General features: G+C 41.0%; 1 protein-coding gene and 1 non-coding gene across 2 annotated transcripts in view; both read left to right on the top strand.

Moving 5' to 3' along the window:
* Positions 1 to 20970, top strand: part of cdh13 (cadherin 13, H-cadherin (heart)) — a 245349-nt gene that overhangs the window by 157011 nt on the left and 67368 nt on the right. Inside the window, exon 7 of the mRNA XM_007889261.2 lies at positions 16385 to 16563. Coding sequence (XP_007887452.2) covers positions 16385 to 16563 — 179 coding nt within the window. The remainder of the gene's footprint in view (positions 1 to 16384; positions 16564 to 20970) is intronic.
* Positions 4702 to 4773, top strand: trnat-ugu. The gene has a single exon. It is a non-coding gene; the product is annotated as a tRNA-Thr (tRNA).

Here is a 20970-nt window from a genome sequence, read left to right as displayed (position 1 = left end):
CTTGCATTTGATATAGCACTTTTCACGTCTTCGAGACGTCTCAAAGCGCTTCACAGAATAGACTGTAAAGTGAATTGATTGTATATTTGTGGGTGAAATGCGGCAGCCAATTGCGTACAGCAGCGTCCCACAAACAGTCGTGAATTGAAATGACCAATTTATTATTGTTTTTTGAGGGATTATTATTAGGCGTGTGGAGTAAGGAAACTTGCCCAAGGTTTCACCCTGCCTGGAATTTATACTCCACATGAGCCCCCACCCTTGCCCCTTATATACTCCTTTATTCCCTTACCCTTATGTATACGTCAAGTTTTCTCTTAAATTCATTCATTAATCACATTTTACTTTGGTTTGACAATAAAATCCATTAAACATATGGTTTAAGTTGAACACTTTTGTGTGATCAACAGGAAGGATAAGGGTAAATACATCAACTTGTAAGACTTGAGTACGTTTGTCTTGAAAATTTACTCCTATCTCACGGCACGGAGATATCCTGCGTAATTTGGTCCGATCAGATCTGAGCCTAAAAGATCTTGTTGGTTTAAATAACTCACCGGGTATTTTAATGTTTTGGTGTGAATCCTCAGATTGAAAATTTAATAATAGCTCTCAGGAAGTGAGTCAAAGCCTTGGTATAAGGATATTTTGTTTAACTTTTGCAGGGTTAATAATAATAATAAACCTTGCATTTGATATAGCGCCTTATCGTGTCTTCGAGATGTGTTAAAGCGCTTCACAGAATATACCGTAGAGTTAGGTGACTGCATATTTTATGGGCGAAATGCGGCAGCCAATTGCACACTACAGTATCCCACAAGCAATCATGGATTGAGTGACTGATTTATTTTTCTTTGAAGGAATTATTACCCTGGAAAAGTGATCCGCCAATCGACTAATAACCAGGTTCCTACTTACTGCTAGATAAACATAGGTATTCCACGCCTACCCGAAATCCCAGCGATCATCACTTTCATTTTACTGAGCTCACTCACGCCATCCCTCGATTACCAAATTCAGCTCTCCCACCGTGTGAATTGCTGCTACTAATTGGAAGAGATTGAATGTAAATTGGAACCCCCCCCCCAAAAAAAATACATAAAACAAATAATACCTTTTAAGTGCAGGTCTATAGTTATTTTGGTTTCACATAATCGGGTGCAGTGATGCAGAATGGTATGTAAATTCACAATAGCTTGCTGGAATATTAATGATTTTACAGCATGTCAGAGATTGTCGGTAATGCAACACATCAAGTTGCACTACAGATCTGACCTGGTACTAATGTTTCCCTCTGGATCAGGTACATCATGTCGATGTTATTTCTCGGATTACAGTCTGAAATGTATCTATGCTAATCTTGACTGTAATTATTCCTTTCACTCATTAGCAGTGACTGGTTCTTACAGTGGTGAATTGGTGTAAACCATCCTGTTTTAACAAACGGGTGGCTGGTGGGAGAGGAAGGGGGTGTGTGATCGACAGCTGAATGAGGTTTTTTTCAGTTCAACAAAAAATGCCTGGCTCAATCTCAGGAGTGTAAATCAGACCAAGGGCCAAGGTTGTAGAGTGTTGGTAATTTTATCATCAAATTACAACCAAGCAAAAAAGCTACAATCCAGGCATTAAGGGTCCTTTGAATTGCAGGTTCAACGTAGCAGTAAATGATTGCAGTTAGTGAACTGTATGCACCGCTTCAGCTCATTATCTGGTTAAACAACTCTGTACATAAAGTAGCAATCGGCTACATAATGCAGAGTTTGGTATAAGGTGAAAGGAGATTGGACCCCATTCACTGAGCATGCATGCATGTCTTCCATCTGGATTATTAGGTTAATACCACCACTGCATTTGCAGTGAATGAGTATGTGATGTACATTTATGGTGGATCTATTATAAGATGGGTTGGGGTTTAATGGTCCAAAGCTCCCAGATAACTGGCCTCCACTGAAAGGTGGATATTTTAAAACCCTTTGGCACTAACAAATGAACAGGTTTCATTACCTCTGCCACACGTGGGTAATTTTATTTAACAACTGACAGACTTGCTAATAACCAACTGAGCACTCAGATTCATTACAGGGTAGATTTTAAGGCAGGAGCAGACTTGGGCCAATTGCTCTCTTCTCTTTCGGTGCTTTCTTAGGTTCTGATCTGAAGCTTAATCTTGGAACAATAATAATTTCCAAGATGGAGTAAATTATATTGGGAGGATTATAATGCTTTGAGGCTAATTGCTACGTATTTTGGTAACAAAGACTTGCACTTATATAACGCCCTTCACACATTGGCAGCGTCACGGACACTAGTTGCGCCAACGGACACCGAACAAGGTAGAAGGGGAAGTGGCAGGTGCGATGGAAGAGGTAGGTCTGAAAGTGGGATTTATAGGTAGATTAAAGAGACAACAAGTTGCAAGGATTGAGGCAGGGCTTTCTGGAGGTTTAAGAATACAGTGGCTCAAGGCACGGCAACAATGGAGTGAAGAGTTCAAAGGCACAAATTTGAAGCATTCCGAACTTTGAACAGAGCACGGATCGAAGTTGGGCAAAACGTATTGTGCCACAAAGGATAACAGACTTGGAACAGAAATTCCCAGGAAAGGCCATTGAACCACACAACATAAATAACACAATTAATAATGCAATAAATAATAATCATTACATTTGATGCAGCGCCTTTCGTGTCAGGAGGACGTTTCAAAACATTTCACAGGATGTACTGTAAAGTCCAGTGTAAAGATCAGACACCAAGAGTGAGAAGGCATTGAAGTTAATGGTGAGGAGGTGGTTAGATATGTTTGAGAATCACAGAGAGCAACACACATGTTTAACCTAATGACCTTTTCGTATTCCTGAAAAAGGTCTTCTGTCCCTGTGGCATCACATAAATACATACTTTGCCCTTTAACTGAATCTTCTTTGAGGGGAAAAAAAATCCATTATGCAGTCAATGGTGTTGCAGAGATTTATTAATGTCAATCTGACTGACTGGCTCCACTTTCAGAAATATCATTTTCCATTAGTTTCATTCTCTGAAAGAAACGCCACTTGATAAACACAGATTTCATTTTGCTGGATTTGTGGTTGACTTTTGACTTTGAGGCATCTGTGTTTTATTTCTAGGGTATAATCGGATCTTAAGCTGAATTAGAAATGTGCGTTGCTGATGTTAGCTGGTTTGAGGAGTAGGAATGGTGGGCTGCCTTTATCAGGTTTGAAGTGGAGTCTGCTTACTGAATAACAATAAGTGGGGTTGACCAATAACTCTGAATAAGCTGTGGTGCTGTGTAGGGTATGACTACGAGTTGGGCCAATTGCCAATAGTTTCAGACTATGTGATTTCATACAATTTCAGACGATGTAATACTATACAATATTACAAGATTAAAAAAAAGCATCATCAAAAGAGAAAGCCACTTCAGCCCATTTGATCTCACCCTTCCAAGCACCCTTACAAGTGGAAAACAGTGGTCAAGACTGAGATCGATAGATTTTTAAAAGCTAAAGGGATAAAGGGATTAAGGGATATGGAATTAGGTTAGAAGATCAGCCATGATCTTATTAAATGGTGGGGCAGACTCGGGGGCTGAATGGCCTACTCCTGCTCCTATCTCTTATGTTCTTATGTCCTAAGCTCCCATCAGAGCATCGAGTTGTTTCGAAACAAGTACAGCTTCCTGGCCTCAACCACCCTTCATGATAACCTGTTCCAGTTGTTAATTTTTACCCTCTGGGCAAAACAAAAGCCTTCTTGGTAAGGCAAAACAAAAGCCTTCAACTGACTGGAAAAAATGCATCCTGAAGTATTGTTCTGGGTTTCCTTTTTCAATCCTTCAAACTGGCTACCACGTTTCGCCCCCAAAACACAGTCAATCCATTTTACAGTATATCCAGTGAAGCGCTTTGAGAAGTCTCGACGGCGTAATAAGACGCTATATCAAATTCAAGGCTTATTATTCATAATCATATTATTATTTTTAATAATAATCCCATTTGAGATTTTGCATGCCTCTAGAACATCTGACATGTCTCCTGTCAGCACCGTAATGTTGTATTCCTGACTTTCTATAGAATACTTTGGAGTTTAGCAAGAGACTGATATTTCCCTTGCTGCTTTCAGCCATTATCTGTGTGGAGTGCAGTGGTCTTAATATCGTTAGGGCATGATGAATTAATTATTGTACTGTATGTAGGAGCTGAGATTGACTGTTGTCTTTGAAAAAAAAGCATCATGATTTTTGACCTCAGGACACAGACCTCCAGCTCTGTTCCCATGATTTAACACACAAATCCACCTTACATCGTCCTCCTGTACGCCTCTCAGTGGTTTAGGCCTCCTCATTCTTTTTTTTAATGAGAGTGTGTTCACCTCGGTGAACCTCTCTGTGCGGTATAATTAATTGCCTGTAAACCTCAGCCCAGCTTTCAAACAATGATTTCCAACTAAGGTATAGTATTGAGCACACCAGCACACAATGTGTTTTGAGTGCCCTTGAGATATAATTGGCATGCACTCTATGTTTATATCAGGCAGGAGATGTAGCACTGAGCACACCAGACAAAGCCTGTGAAAATGTTAGCGGGCAAGTTACTAAAGTAAATCTAAACAATTACCTAGTTTTAGGAGCTTTTTGATGTCTCAATGATGACCTGTCTCATATACAAGGGTTATTTGTACTTTCATTACTGAGTAAAATGGAGTCCTGTAGCTCAGTGGTTAGAGCACTCGCCTTGTAATCGAGAGACCTGGGTTCGATTCCCGGCAGGGCGAAATGTTTGGCAAAGTTTCTTTACTCTACATGCCTCAGTTTACCTAGCAGTAAGTAGGAACCCGGTTAGTCAGTTGGTGGATCGCTTTTCCTTCAAAAAAAAATAATTTGGTCACTTCAATCCACGATTGTTTGTGCAATTGGCTGCCGCGTTCCGCCCACAAAATATACAGTCAATTCACTTTACAGTGTATTCTGTGCAGCGTTTGAGACGTCTAGAAGATGTGATAAGGTGCTATATCAAATGCAAGGATGATTATTATTATTATATAAGTCTAAACAGGTTTCACTTCATGGAGGACCACTAGGAACCTATCCTACCTGGGAGAACCACTGGGCACTTCTTGGCGGAGATCGGATCAAACGGGAAGAGTGATCGCTTGGAAACAACATTCCCGCGTGACTCCGTGCCACACTCTTTGTTAAAGGAAGGGATTGCTATTTGTGACTTGGAGTCCATATTAATAAATTCCCTTTGAAATGGCTGAGGTTTCGATTCCCGTTCTGCCATTTTTGTGCGACATTTCAGCACGCCACACTTGAAATGTGACCACACCTGATGAAGCTTCCTAAAAGGAACTCATCTCTTGAGTTCCCGCACGATTGAAACAGCGACTTTCTAAGTGTGACATTTAATCCATAGGTATAAATTACCCCAGAGTCCTATTATTTCAAAACTGTCCACATTTTATTCCCTGAAAAAAAATTAATTTCTATGGTTGCATTTACAGCGCATTCAGACCTATCAGACATCAAATCCACTTTTCTTTATATGCAGCACTATTTTTGGAGGCATTTTGGAATTTGCAAGCACCAAATCTCAGAAAAATGATGAGTCAATTGATTCCTGTCTGAGAAATGAGAAGCTCCCAGCAGTGAGTGTGCAGAAACCTACCCTTCGTCAATGATCTCCAGAATATAGCCTTCCATTTCCTCCACCATTCATTGTCTGCCAGTTAATATCTTCGATTATCATGTACTCAATGGCTCCTGTGTGTGGGAATCGCCTCGAAAACATGGTCACAAACTACACTGGTTGTCAGTCGATTGGCAGGTGGCTTTTCCGGGAATAATAAAAAAATACTAATTTGGTCACTCAATCCACTGTTTGTGGGACACTGCTGTGCACAATTGGCTGCTGCGTTTGGCCCACAAATTAGGGTCACCACACTTTACAGTGTATCGTGAAGTGCTTTGAGATGTCTCGAAGACGTGATACGGTGCTGTATAAAATGCAAAGATTATTATTAATGGCTTCTGCAAAGCTGATCAAAAGCCATACTCTACAAACCAACAATACAGACTCTCCGGAATGAAATAAACACGGTGTGTCCCTCCAGGGAGAGAAAGTGTGCATTCCATGCCAGATGCAGGGGAATTTCCAGGTGTAGGTGACCTATACTGTAAAGTGGTACCGAACGCTTATCTGTGGTGGAGCGTGACTCCGAGCCTGGGAGAGAGGGGAAGTGACCAAAGGCACGGTCAGAGAGGAAGGATTTTCAGGAGCGATCTATAGATAGGTGAAGAGGGGGCAAGGCAAAGGGATTGAGGCAAAGAGTTCCAGAGTTTAAACATGGTCATGGGTTTCCAGATTGACCCCTGCCCAAAATGTCAAAAAATATTAAAACTCCCTAATTCAGTTTGTCTTTTTTGATATAGAGAGTTTTCTTGGACTTTAAGTGATTTAAATTGAGCTCAAACCAATTTAATGCAGTGATGTGTAATTTTAGTACATTTTCCTTTCTGCTTTGCTCAGTTTTTCAACGATCCATTAGAGTCTTATGATAGCTCTGATATCTTTGGAGCACTTCCCATCATCTCTAAGATTGCTTTAAATGTTGTGAAGGGGTGTTAAAAGGCTGCTCTGCTTGCGACTGTTAACAAAACTGAAATTAAGTGTGTTTGGACAGCCTTGATCCAATTCCCAGTCGCCTTTTGTCCGCAGCTCATCTCTGTTCTGCAGTTCGATGCTAATTGGCATCAATTCCTCAGACGCACTCACAGAGGCCACCTGGATAGAGAGCGCGGAGAATGCAAATATCACCCTATAGAAGTGGAGAGCTTATCTCTAAAAAGCAAGTTGCCGGTGGCAGAGGAAGCTCTCGTCTACATTGTGTTGAACTCCTTCTAACTACGATCACGTAGGAATCGATGTTACCGCTGGCCCTGCTAAAAAAAAAGACTCTAATTTTTTTTTACCCAGGACTGTCACTCATCCATGCAATGTCTGCAAAATAACACAATGGTTCTAAGATTAAGTTCAGTGATGAAAAAGTAAATATTGCACCGCTGCTCAAGAAGGGTTTGTGGAATTCACCGAAAAATTCTCATGCGTATTTCAGCTCTTTCATGAATTTGAAAGGACCATAAAAGGCTCTGATAGCAGAGATGAAAAGGATGCTGAAATGTGACTTTTCAAATATTTATATGTCCACTCCCCGCCTTCCCTCCTGCAGATCCCTGCTCCGATCCGCTCACTTCCACTGTTGGTTGGGGGAGTGGCGTGGATGGAGTGCTGCCAAGGTTGCTTCTCAGGTTGGCTGACAGATGTTCACTCTCTGTGGAGTTGGCACCGATACCAAGAGTCTATGCAGTAACGCAATTCGGAGCCTGCAAAGTTCACTCAGTCCCAGTCAGTCGGGGGCTGAGGCAGAGATTCACTCGCGGGGACTGTAAAGTGATTGTAAGCCCTCAATAGTTTTCCTAGTTTTTTTCATAGAGAACAGCTGTAAGATATACAGCAACAACTTGCACTTATGTAGCGCCCTCCACGCAGGGTAGCGTCTCAGAGCTCAGTGAAGTTACTGTAATTCAATCCTGATATTTAAACATTGATGAAATATCCAGCAATGCTTGTTTAATGTACGTAAATTGCATGCTTACACAGGTATGTCATGCAAACAATTAAATTGGGCAGGATTTCAGCAATTTATTCACAACCCATTAGTGGAATGTTCAATCAGTCATTGCACCTTATTTTATTGACATTTGTGTCTTCATTTATGAGTTTGTTCTGATCCTGTGCAAGCCGTTCAGCTCAGTACAGCACATGAGTGACACAGATTTAGCTTTGATTGACACACGGTTAGGGGGTTTGTCATTTCCAGTGATATCCAAACCATTCTGGGATAATCATTCTGAAATACATACATGCTAATGCAAGTGGAGTTAAGGGGTTAGAAGTCGACACAGAGAGTTGTGAAGAGGTGGAACACAATGCCCCAGAAGCCGATAGAGTCAGAATCAATTCAGATGTTTAAAAGAGAGATAGACTGATACTTCGGAAGTAAGGGTCTTAAGGAATGTGGAGAAAAGGCGTGGAAATGGGATTAAAAGATCAGACATGATCCAATAAACTGGTGAAACAACCCAAAAGAGTTGAACAGCCTCCTCCTGTTCCTATATTCAATTTCCCTATATTCACAGTTATCATTAGCACAATTTATTAAATGGCCGGTGGTTTTATTTTTAACGTGCTAGTCACCGAGAGGTGGAGATTGGGGCAAATTGAGTGAAAGGAGAGAGAAGCAGCTCATTGGAAAAATCCTTATTGATCTTGTGTGCAGCATCTCTGGCCTGATGATTTGAGCTTGATCACTTTGTCACAATAAGGCAGGAGAAGCCAGCAGATCAAACCCTATACCAGGTGTCACTCAATCTCAATGGAATGAATTATACATCTGACCCTTGGACAACTGAGAAGAATGTGTTCCACCACTCGAGGCTGAATGTGTTCCACATTGTCTTGTGTGTACAAGCACCTCCTCCAATGGATTGCCAATGACTTGAGTCAGAAGATTGTGGGTTCAAGCCCCACTTCAAGACTTTGAACTTGTCGTCTATACTGATTATCCAATGCAGTGCTGGGGAGGTGGGGAGCAATAAATCCATGGGATTTCTCAAAAAGAGAAGGGGAGTTTCACTCAGTGTCTGGGCCAACATCCCCCAAATAAAAGTGATCAACAATAACAACTTGCACTTATATAGCACCCTCCATGCACAGTAGCATCGCAGAGCGCTTAACAGTGGTGGAGCCTGACTCCGAGCTGTTGGTGGTGGTGGAAGGGTGGTGCGCAGGTGACCGTAAACACAGTCAAAAAGCAAAGTTTTCAGGTGGGACTTGAAAAAGCGGAGAAAGGGGGCAAGGAGGAGGGATTGAGGGAGAGTGTTCCAGAGTTTCAGGGTATAGTGGCTGAATGCCCAACCTCCAATGGTGGAGCAGTGGGTTCACTTCATGGCTGTTTATGGGAAATTGCTGTATGCAAATTGACCTCCTTGTTTGCCTGCCGATACTCAATTATTAGACTTCATAGTAAAATCATGTGAAGCGCTTTGAGGTCTCTCGACGATGCGATCAGGCGCTATGTCAAATGCAAGGATTATTATTATAATCTCATTATATTCCTGCTCAACCTTTGCCCAAGCAGATCCTGTAGAAATGAAAAGATTCTTCCTGGTGGAAATCTGGATCATTTGGGGACCTGGTAATTTAATCTCAAATAAAATAACTGAATGTAGCACATACCAAATTGGATAAAGAGCTAGTACTACTATACAAATCCCCACAGTTACATTTCATCAGGGCTTGTGACAGATAAATGTCTTTATTGTGATAGCATATAATGAACTACAAGAGTTCTGATGGTAGGACAGACCTTAATTCACTGCGGTACGGCACACATGGGATATAGCACACTTGGAGTTTTCGGTTCCAAACCATTGACCGATGATGAAGAGACCAGAAAGTAGACGGATGCCTCCACTGAGGACGAATTAGTTCAGAAACTATTCATTTTGATCAATATAAAGCACTGCGAGGCATTGACTCGGTTCAGCGTGGCACATTTTGGCAAGGCTGTAACTCAGTCCAATGGCAAAAGTGGGTTGATTGAGAACATTAGGTTCAAGCACAAGAGTTACCTTTCAGGGTCTGAGCAGTTCCCACGTCTATAAATGTGAGCATTGAATGAATCACAGAAGCCTGTCGCACACAGTCACCCATCAGCAAATCAGCATTGATGCCCTGTAAAATTTCCACTTGTATGTTTTTGCACAGAATCGCATGAATTGAACTCATATAATTTCTTGTATTTGAAGCCTTTCATGTTGAGTGGACACCTCAAAGTGCTTCACAGAAATCAACCCTGAAAACTTGCATTGATCTCGCGCCCTTCATACAGGATAGCATCGCAGAGTGCTGTAAAGTGTAGTGACCGTTTATTGTATGGGCGAATGAGGCAATGTCCCCATAAACAACCACGCGATTGACCAATTTTATCTTGGGGATTGTTCTGCCATGTGGATGATCTCCCTTCCTGCCTTCAGTCCAATGTAACGGTAAAATAAAACATCAAAAATTGACAGCAAACGTAGCTGATATATATCTGGTAATTTCCATTTCAAATGGACTGGCGATGCACCACCCAACCTCAAATAAAGTATTGATCACACTGTGTAGTGTATGTGGGCTAAATGTGAGGCACTTGCAGCTGAACGCAGAGCAATGTTCAGTTAATTTGTGTCTGAGTGCAACACATGGCTTAGGGGGGCAAGATTTAATTATCACCCCATCCATCAGTGCTGATAACAATAGTGGTTGCAAGCCTGGTTTATCGTGCAATGCGTTCTGTAGATGAATATTCAAATCATAACTTTATTTTTTTTGCACTGCTGTTATTCTTATCCTGAAGCTCTGGGAGGAATGACGTGGTATGAGTACATAAGGAGATTATGCATGGAAACTGAACAGCTTTTGAGCCAAATTGCAAGAAATATTCAGATGAAAAAGACTTTTCAGTCCATTTGATCTCACCTTTCCAGCCCACCTGCCCCGACTGTCCTCCCATTTCAGCTTCAAGCTGTCTCTGAATTGAATCCAATGTCCTGGCCTTCCTGACGATTAACCTGTTCTGGCCATTAATTAAGCATCCAAAAAGAATGATTTGGTGACTGTTTGTGAGATGTTGCTGGTGCAGATTAATTGCTAAATTTGTTATAAACATTAACAGTCACTATATCAATTATGCAGAGTGTTTTGAAATGTTTTGATGGAATAAGGTGCTGTATCAAATGCAAGGATTATTATTCTCATTTGCTAGTCTGAAGCTCGTTGGTAAGGGAATATTGATGCTGGATATTATATGATTTTTCAGTTTATTGATAATTCACTCATATTTGTCTGCAAAATACACAGGGACTGCATTTCGCAATACATCTGGTGAAAGCCTTTGAGACGTGAAAGGCGGTATGCCAATTACAAGGATTTTTGAAAGAGATAAGCAAAGCATCTTTCATATTGTGATAAATGATCTTTTAAAGTTTTCCTGTAAATAAGTTGCACTCAGGATTATAAAGAGAAGAATCAATGCTGGGCAGCTTGCTAGTGAAAGAAACCTTAGTTTTTCCAATAGTGACAAAAGACTTTATTCTGCACAGCTAAACTTTCTATAATCTAGCACAATGTTTATATCTTCAAATCAATCCATAGTATTTTAAAGACACAATGTCTATAACTGTTGTACATTAAGATTTGATCGTGGAGTCACTGCGAGTGAGCCAGCCCTGTATGTAGCCTGTTACCAGTATAACTGAGATGTCGATAACCATTTCAGCACGCCATTTGACAGAGACTTTAGGGTTCTCCATTTCAGATGAAGTAGTCACTTGGAGAACTGGAAAAATCAGAAAAACAAGGCAGTGATTCAGGCAGATGCTGGCATCTCAATTAAATCATTAGAGAATGGAAAAGTAATAATCAGAATTTGTGCTATACTGAACAATTGATAATAATTGTCTTATCGAAGGACTGGTTTTGCTTTGTCCTTCATGGCAATTTGTCTCTCCTCGATTTCCCCTGCACAGTATAAGCACTGGCTTATTATGTGACACTTTTATCACAACAACATGCTATTTTACCCTTACATAATCTAACTCAACAATGGAACACTGGTCATCGAACTATCACTGTCATGGAGAAGAATGCTTTATTATTTGTAAAGGTGAATAATGATTGCCAGCTAAAGGCCTGAAATTCTTTCATAAGCCTTCACCTTCATTTTGTCTGGAATATTTAAGGTGGTGCGGAATTGGGGAAAATTGTTAAATTAAATCTTTCCAAAGAATGGCTCCTAAATTAAGGCTCAGTTTAAAATGTTTCGCAATTCTGCACGCGCTTAAATTTTAAGACCGAATAGTCTTGAACAAGCATTACACAGGACCTTTATTGTTGTAAGTTTAGCAGAATAGAATTGTATATATGTATATATATTTGTATATATTTGTTATATAATATAATTTATATAACAAATATATACAATATAATTTATTATATTATAGAGAGATAGATATTAAGAGGAAATGATAGTTGAATAGGACACCCTTTGAAAGAGTGAATCGCTCTTTCAAAGAGCATAGACACAATGGGTCAAACGTGTCTGTTTTGTGCTGTAAATTTTTTGCGTTCTGGATATTGATTCTTTCAGGGGTGAAGTTTGGGCTCATCGAGCTAAGATACATTGGTGCTGGTTAACTGAACACTTTCCTAATTCAGGCAGCAAAGCATCAGCATTTAAGCATCCTCTGTGCCAGGATGATTAGATGCATAGCGCACTCTATTTATACACACCCACAATGTGCCTCAGCTGTGCTTAGGGCATTTGCAGCACCTCAATCGGTGTCCAATTTGAGATCAGCTAAGTCAAAACAGATCTGCAATTGAACTCTCAACTGTCAGTGATCCGTGGCTTAGTGCTAAGAGGAGTTCTGTACGATATCTTTGACTTTAAGTTGCATTCTGCTCTTAACATATTTCAACATACATCTTACCAGTCTTGACTTCCACACCTTTTCTCACCAAGTCTGCTGGAAGAAGACCTCTCTTTCATTGTATATTTGAGATGGCTTTTGGACAATGGTAAAACTAGACCCTCAATAGAGCAAGTGGAATATTTTGGAGCTTGTTTAATCATATGAAATAACGTAGCAGGAAACAAATTATCATTACGATGGGAAATTATTTCTGCTGCCAAGCTATGCCAGAGTTTTCCTTCTCCAACCCAATGTTGATTTATGGGTTACATAAAAGAGCTCATACATTCCATCATTCACAGCAAATGAATTTCATGATTATCAATTTCCGCATCAAATGAATTATTTGCTGCTCACTTCATCTTGCAAATGAATTCCACTTGCTCCTCATTGTTCTTGCCTGATGAATTTCTTACCAGCGAAAGGAGTCGTGGCTTGGGGGGTGGGGGGGGGGGGGGGGCGGTGGAGGGTGGGAAGGAACTACAAATTAGAGAACTCAGAACAAAGCCACTGTAATTTAATGGAACAGTGATGAAGAGAATGGGGACCTTGAGCTGTCCATGGAAAAGAAATAACAATAAAAAAACTGATTTATTAGAGTCATTGGAAAACCATTAAAGGATTTTCTTGATAAACATTCTTCAACTGAATCCATGTGGGGGTCAAATTAATTTGGCTCTTGTAAGTGCTGTGAATCAGATTTTGCTGATTGTTGTGTTGGGCACAGAAATGTACCCCTCACACAAAGAAAAGTGGGAGGTGGGAGAATGTGGCATTGAATATGATAGCAATTAACACGGGTGATAATTATCATATCACACACTGATTTTTTTTTCCTCATCCAAGATGTCCATAGACTGTGACAAGGGATGTACAAAGCCACAAAAATGTGATTTGAAGTATAACCTTTTACTCAAACCAGTGAAAGCCACTTTTGATTCTGAACTGTTCTAAGTTCCAAACGCCGGTTTTGGTTGTCTGGGAATTTATTTTGATGCGTACACTGTGCCTCTTGTAAATATAGCATGGACCATGCACAGAGAGATACAGCTTCTCATTGCACATCTCCTTGCACTCAAAAGCAATCTGTGAACCGCATCGACAGCCAGAAAGTAAATGGGTGTTGAGGGGTTGGTGGCAGGGCAGGATCCAGGAATTCAAAGATTTGTCAAGATCAAATAAATTGGTGAATCGACCTCCATGGGCTGAATGGCCTCCTCCTGTTCCTGCTTACCTAAGTTTTTTATGGTGATTGTTCTGGTGTCTGCTGAGTTGTCTTGTGGAACAGAGGGAATGGTTGGGGTTCCCTAATGGTGGAAGGAGAGGGAGGTATGTTCCATTCAGAATTCATAGATTGTCTCAAGGTCGAATCAGGGGGAACAATTTATTTTGCTATTGACTGTCTGAAGGTGTTAACTCCCAAATTCCCTTGATTTATTGTATTTTGTATACTCTATATACTCTCAACAAAATGAACCTACACCAAGTCCCTGAATTCTTCCTAACATTCATCCATAGTTCTTTTTCTACAAAATTCAAGTAAAGGAGCTTAGAATCCATTAAACTGGGGAGTATTAGCCTCGATTGCAAAACTGAATAGGAATTGAGTGGATTCTAGGACCATGCAGAAACCCCCTTTCGCTATGTGAGAAAGTCTTATTTAAAGTTAAATCCTTTTGCGATGGCAACAAGATTCGAGACGTCAGTGATTATTTGCATAACTATCTATTTGAAGTACTGCATGTTAAATAATTAACCAACTTACTTACACCAGACTGTTCGGTCAAAGTTACGTTTTAGAGGAATGAAAACACTTTGGCTCTTTGTAAATTGTCGAGTGAAGTGTGCCTTCTGCTTTGGTATTTTATCATCTCTTGCTTTGCTGCAATTATTTTTTTAGAAAAGTCTCTGAACTAAAAGAGGCTCATCTTTTTTATTTTGCCTTCCCAATTTTTTTCTCAATTGTCGAAGAAGGCACATTGGGGTATAGGAATCCTCTGGTACATAAGAATGTAAGAATTGCTAGACAAAAAAAGACCAAGGTACATCCAGTTCGACTTCCACCATTCAGGCAGTCGCATACACATATCATGTCCCAAACTGTATACTGTATCCCAAGATATTATTTCCTAACAGAAATCTATCCAAGTTGCTACCTCATCCAAGCTCTCTTCATCTGCAAATCTATCGACAAAGAGGCTTGGCAGATTGTTTAACTGGTGCAGAGAAGAGGATGGGACAAAGTTGATAAGAGACATTGAATGAGAGAGTGGCTTTGCACCTACTTGACGAAATCTATAATAATAATCCTTGCATTTGATATAGCGCTTTTCAAGTCCTCGAGACGTCTCAAAGCACTTCACGGAATATACTGTAAAGTGAATTGACTGTATATTTGTGGGTGAAACGCGGCAGCAGTGTCCCACAAACAGTCGTGGATTGAAGTGACCAATTTATTATAATTTTCTTCTTGAGGGATAATTATGGAGTAAGGATATTTGCCCAAGGTCTGGCTCTGCCGGGAATCGAACCCAGGTCTCTCGCTTGAGAGGCGAGAGCACTAACCACTGAGCTACAGGACGCCAATGTGATGCCATCGGATACGTAACACAATCGTGCAGGCTCCCACATCCATATCAACTGGTTCTTCCTCTCTGTGTTGCAGAACTACATGAAAATCAAATTGAAAATTGCAGTTGTAGATTATTTGTTGTAGATTGTATTTCAGTTGTTCCGCTGTGACCACCGATTGGATTATGAACGGCTCGTTCGGTTATAACTGGGTTGCAAAATGGGCGTGGGATAATTCCGTCCACTCCCAGTAGCCTCAGATACTGATTGTGTAACACTAGACGGAGCTACGAGCTGGTAAACAGATGGTGCAGTATATTTGTGTGGAACAGTGGAGCCTGCTCTCAAAGCGTGGCTTTTGATGATATTTTACTCCAAGCTTCCAAGGTCGACAATGACCTTTCACTGAACTCGGAGAAGCCACCCAGAATTGGCATTGAACGAGTTACAAGGATCATACATTATTAATAATAAGGATTTTAGAATCTGATATAGTGCCTTTCACATCGGTAGGACTTGTCAAAGAGCTTCACGTGATTCATAGTAAAGTAACTAGGCATTACGCAGGTAAACACCACAGCCCGTTTGGGCACGGCAATGCCTTAGAAAACAGCCATGAAGTGAACGACAAATTCTATTTGGGGGATTGTTGGCCGGGGCAGCGAGAGAAACTCTTCCCTTTGAGAATAGTAACATGGGATCTTAATGTCTATGTGAACAGGCACACGGTATCTTGGTTTAATGTCTTACTCCAAGGACGGCACCTCCAACAGTGTAGCCCAGCACTGCACTGGAGTGTCGGCCTACACTATGTGGGTTCAAAGGCCTGGTATGGGGCTCGAACCCACAACCTTTTACCTCAGAGGCAAGAATGTTATCGACTGAGACCTTGCATTTGATGTAGCGCCTTATCGCTTGCGGGGACGCTGCTGTGCGCAATTGGCTGCCGCGTTTCACCCAGAAAATATACAGTCAATTCACTTCACAGTATATTCTGTGAAGCGCTTTGTGACGTCTCAAAAACTTGGTAAGGCGCAGTATCAAATACAAGGATTATTATTATTACTATTATCATCACGTCTGCAAAACGTTTTAAAGCACTTCACAGAATATACTGTAAAGTGAATTGACTGTATATTTTGTGGACGAAACGTAGGTGTCGATTTTACTGACGCAAGAATAAAAGTACTGAAGTGAACGGAGCCGTGAATTTTTTTTGAAACTCTCTTGTTTCAGGAACCACGATCATGCAAATGACGGCTTATGACGCGGATGACCCCAACACAGACAACGCAGTTCTACGCTACAGCATCCTGAGTCAGACACCCAAGACCCCATCGCCGAACATGTTCTACATAGACCCCGAAAAAGGAGACATTGTTACTGTGGTGCCGCCCACAATGCTAGACCGGGAGGTAAGTGGAGTGTCCAGTTTTGTCTGCACGCTGTGTGGGTTGCTGGCTGCTCTTTCTCTGTCCAGAAGCCTCGCTAACAACTTGGGGAAGTCCAATAGCCTGACCCGCATCGCAGTTTGCTTTCAAAGCGAACTGCTGACAAAATGAATCTCTAATGGCAATAAAAACAAACCCAATTTGTGCTGAAGCCAGACGCTGTGATTTAATTGGGAAACCACCTCCTGCAGGGAGTTTGGAAGCCGAGCTTGGAATCAAATTGATTCCTTTTTAAACCTGATTTACGCTGCACTTTTTGCATCAAATTCCATGTAATGCGAGCATTACTATAACTAGATCCTGGCCTGCCCTGGAGGCTTGTGTCCGTGTTAACTGCACCTGCCGGCATCTCTCCTCTCGCCACTTGCTGGAAACAGACACTGCTGTTGCCTTTGCTTCCCCTCGAGCACCCACTTGTTCACTGAGTTCTGGGATGCATCTGCTCCTCCTTTCTTCACTTTCCCCTTCCTGGTGCCTCTCGTGTTCATCACTTACCCACACGTTGCCTGGACATTGGATACAGGTTACTGGTAGGAGAGCACACCTTTAACCTGCTACAACATTGGTGTCAGAAATACTCAAAGAAGAAAATAATCTGTCTTCAAAGAGGTCAGAAACATTGCTGTCCCCTTTCCCTCTGTTCCTTGAAATGGACAAATTGCAAAGTGTCTGCTTGCCCTATCGTGCTGTAATACGTCTGCTCCAATGGGTAGATCAAAAAATCTACAGAGGAGCCCTTTAAAGTGGCAACAAGTTGAAACTAAGGTGATTCCAGGGAAGGAAGGAGTTCTCTGTGGTTGTGTTGCTCAAAGCTGAGAAGGTGACGAGATGTTTTGATTAAGGTATTAATAACAAAGAGAGTTGTCAAGGCTGATTGGGAATGATTCAACGAGACAAATCCCAACCTAGGAGACTTAGTTTTTGAATTAGAGCTAAACTGGTTTGAAGCGAAACCAAACAAAGAGTTTTGAGAAATGGAGGTGTTTAATCGGGAGACATGAAAAAATTAGGGGATTAAACGAGATGGAGAAAGAGCCAGGAAATGGGATTAAAGGTATAAAGAACTGGGAACGATTTACAGAATTGGCTGGGCAGACACGATGGGATTGGTCGTTTATTCTTGTTTGTGTTGCGAACTTCACTGAAAGGTAGTTTCTCATGAGTGATACTTCCACATAGAGTTACTATCTCATTCATGTCCTTTAACAAAAAAGCATAACACCAGTATATTTAGTTCTGAACTACTGCATGCAACACTAAAGCCTCATGATGCAATGGGTTGGCACTGGAGGCTTGGCATTTATCCAGCAACATTAAAATGTTATTGTCTCATCCACTGCCTCATTACTAGAATTTATCGCTTAATTATATTCTGGTATCCAATTATTGCAAGTTGATTTATAGTTTTCCCCCCAGTTCTATTTTTTCCCCGGTGTAATTCATCCCATGTTTTTGTTTTTATGTATGCTTGTCGGTTTGTTTACTTCAGTTTTGATAAGTTCCTTTGTGCTCGATTTTTACCTCTGAAATTTGCTTTGTCCGTTTTGCTTCCGTCGAATTTCTTAACTTTCTCAGGTCTTACTGACAAAAATAAAAATTGGTAGGTGTCTTCAGCTTCTGGGATCTACGCCCAACTCCTACCATTATAAGATCTTGGAAAAAACAATGAGTATCCAGCACTGAATAATTTAACACAGAATCATTAAATACACAGAACATTGTGTGATTCAATCCCAAGATCTAATGAAGCCCCAATTTGTTTGCATTGGTTATTTTTTTTCAACCATTCTTATAGCAAGGCTTCACTCTGTGGTCTTCAGTTTTCTGATGCATTCCTTATACTTATTTATAGAAGAAACGCTTGTACATTGAAAAGCTTTACCTTGCTCATCTCTGGTGAGGATCTGGTACTTTAATGCTAACGCCTTGTCATCCCTGTGACAAGTTTCCTGTTGCTGCTTAAAATAACACAAACAAAACACATCCTAACAATCGTAAGGAGTCTTTGTTTCTTAATGTGAGGCAGTGCTGATAATGATCACAGAGCAAGCTTTAGAAAAAGCTACTCGTGTTATCTATGTCGAGATCGCTAAGATACTTGCTCCTTGATTCATCCTCGACTTTCAATCTTCATTCACTGAATCTGATCGACATAAAAGATACCCAACCCCCCGCACACACATACACACAAGTTACAGATCAGAAAGGTCAAGAGAAAGAGATCAGAAACAGTCTATCTCTGTTGCCTCCACTGTGCTACACACTCAAAGCGCAAAGAACATTGTGTGGAATCATGTTGGAATGAATCACGGTGATGAACTGAAGTAGTTCATTTCTGCTGTAAATGCTCGGGATTCAGTTCAGATACTGTTCAGAGAAAATCCAGGTCCGATCCAGGATTTTATGAAACAAGATGACTTGACTGTAGAGCTGTCAATTCAGTCCTGCATTAATTGTGGCTCAAAGCGTCAAGTCCTCGATACATGACACTCTGTTACAGGATAGATTGGATGAACAATCTCGGTTTTACGTAACATTTTGCATTAATAAATCAGATCTGGGCTATAATCCAGGGATGTGTTCCTCTTAGAGCCTTTAGAGCCACACACAGTCACTACACTTTACGGTACATTCTGTGCAGCGCTTTGGGACGTCCTCCTGACGTAAAAAAGGCGCTATACCAAATGTGAGGATTATTACTAAAAACCATGTGAGCACTTTGAGTCGGCTTGAATACGTGATAAGGTGCTGTATGAGATTGCAGGATTATCATTACCCATCACCAGCAGTGTTAGTGCTCGGAGTGAATTTAGGTCGGTGAATTTGGATAAAGTGCGCTCCTTTGAGCCTGTGGAAGTAGAAATCAATGCACACCATCATTACAGTAAGGCAGAAAGCAAGTGCCAGTAGTCTTTCCCTGGTGTGGGCTGAAAATCGTTGAAAGCCAAACAAAAAAACCTCCATAGGGTTCAGACTTAACTCAGCAAAGCTGCAATCCATTCCATGCTCTGTGATGATAATAATTCTGAACCATTTCAAGGATGAGGTGCAGCCTGAATTATTTTAACTGTACTTCAAAAGTAGAACAGAAACTTGTTGTGCCCAGACTGGGGCTCAGTTGAGTATGGCTAAGCTATGTTCTTGACCAACCTGTTACTTTCATCTTCCGCAAATTTGTGGTGTGGTATTTCTAGACAATCTGATTGAAATATTAAGCTTCTACCAGGACTGTACTTAAATCCCCTTCTCATCCCCAGCTCGGGGGTGCCTACGGTCACCTTCTCCCTCCCCCTGGCTCAGTGTCGAGCTCTGCCACTGTCATCCTGGTGAGGGGTGCTATGTAAGTGAAACTTGTTGTCGCTGTTGGGTGCCCAGGCAGCCAGTGTTGGGCTCTTTGAGGCATTCTCTCGCTGTGAAAGACACTGTATAAATGTAAGTTGTGTTATATTGTATTGAAAGACGATCTTTCAGAAACGTTTCCTAAGACAGGAGGTGAATATATAGATCTTATGCAGAGTGAACAGACATTTAAGATCAGCGCCTGTCTCCAGGTGGAATTTGACAATGATTTGATTTTAGTTGGGGGCAGGGCGCAGAGTTAAATAATTCAGCAACAATTTCATGTTTTGATCAGATATTCTGTAAAGTAGCAATGTATGTGAAGTACTTGAAATGATTCGATTAATCTCCTCTGTTGGCCTCTGATGCAAAGACCTGGAACGATCATAAATACAGTCACTACGCTTTGCAGTAAATCGTGTGGAGAGCTTTCAGGCTTCCTCAGCGATGTGACAAGTGAAAATATCAAATAAAAAGAAATAATCCTTCCACTTGATATGATGGCTTTTCGTATCATTGAGATAATAATAAGGGAAAAACTTCCTTCTCTTCTTGAACAGTGCCATATATTTAACGTTCACTGGACAGGCAGACACTCCAAGGTCCAAGGGAGATTTGAGAGGTTCGGATGGGATCTAGGTCTCTGGTCAGTTTGCCAATGCCATACTACTATGCGCATTACTAAGTACAACACGAAATGAACAAAGTTGAAAAAAAACTCCTCCCGGCAGGAGGAAAGGGCTGAGCATTGCAAATAATGTCTTTCGCTTAATCATAATTTCAGTGGCCGTACGCTAACAATTAGGCGAGGAAGAACGCTGATAAAGATTAATAGTAATACTGTCGACTTAAATAAGGAAAGCTATAAGTCCTCTGTAATTAGATGTCTTTGAAAGGCTTAAACTCTAGATTACCCTAGTATAGATGAGCCTGGGTCAAAAGCGCTAGTCAGAATCTGCCAGCCCAGAAAAAATCTTGAAATAAATTAAACCAACTGGGATTAATTTACACTGCTCATAGTATTTTTGTGAG

The sequence above is a fragment of the Callorhinchus milii genome, unplaced genomic scaffold (genome assembly GCF_018977255.1).
Source record: "Callorhinchus milii isolate IMCB2004 unplaced genomic scaffold, IMCB_Cmil_1.0 Scaffold14, whole genome shotgun sequence".
Lineage (NCBI taxonomy): Eukaryota > Metazoa > Chordata > Chondrichthyes > Chimaeriformes > Callorhinchidae > Callorhinchus > Callorhinchus milii.
This window is presented reverse-complemented; position numbering and strand designations above follow the sequence as displayed.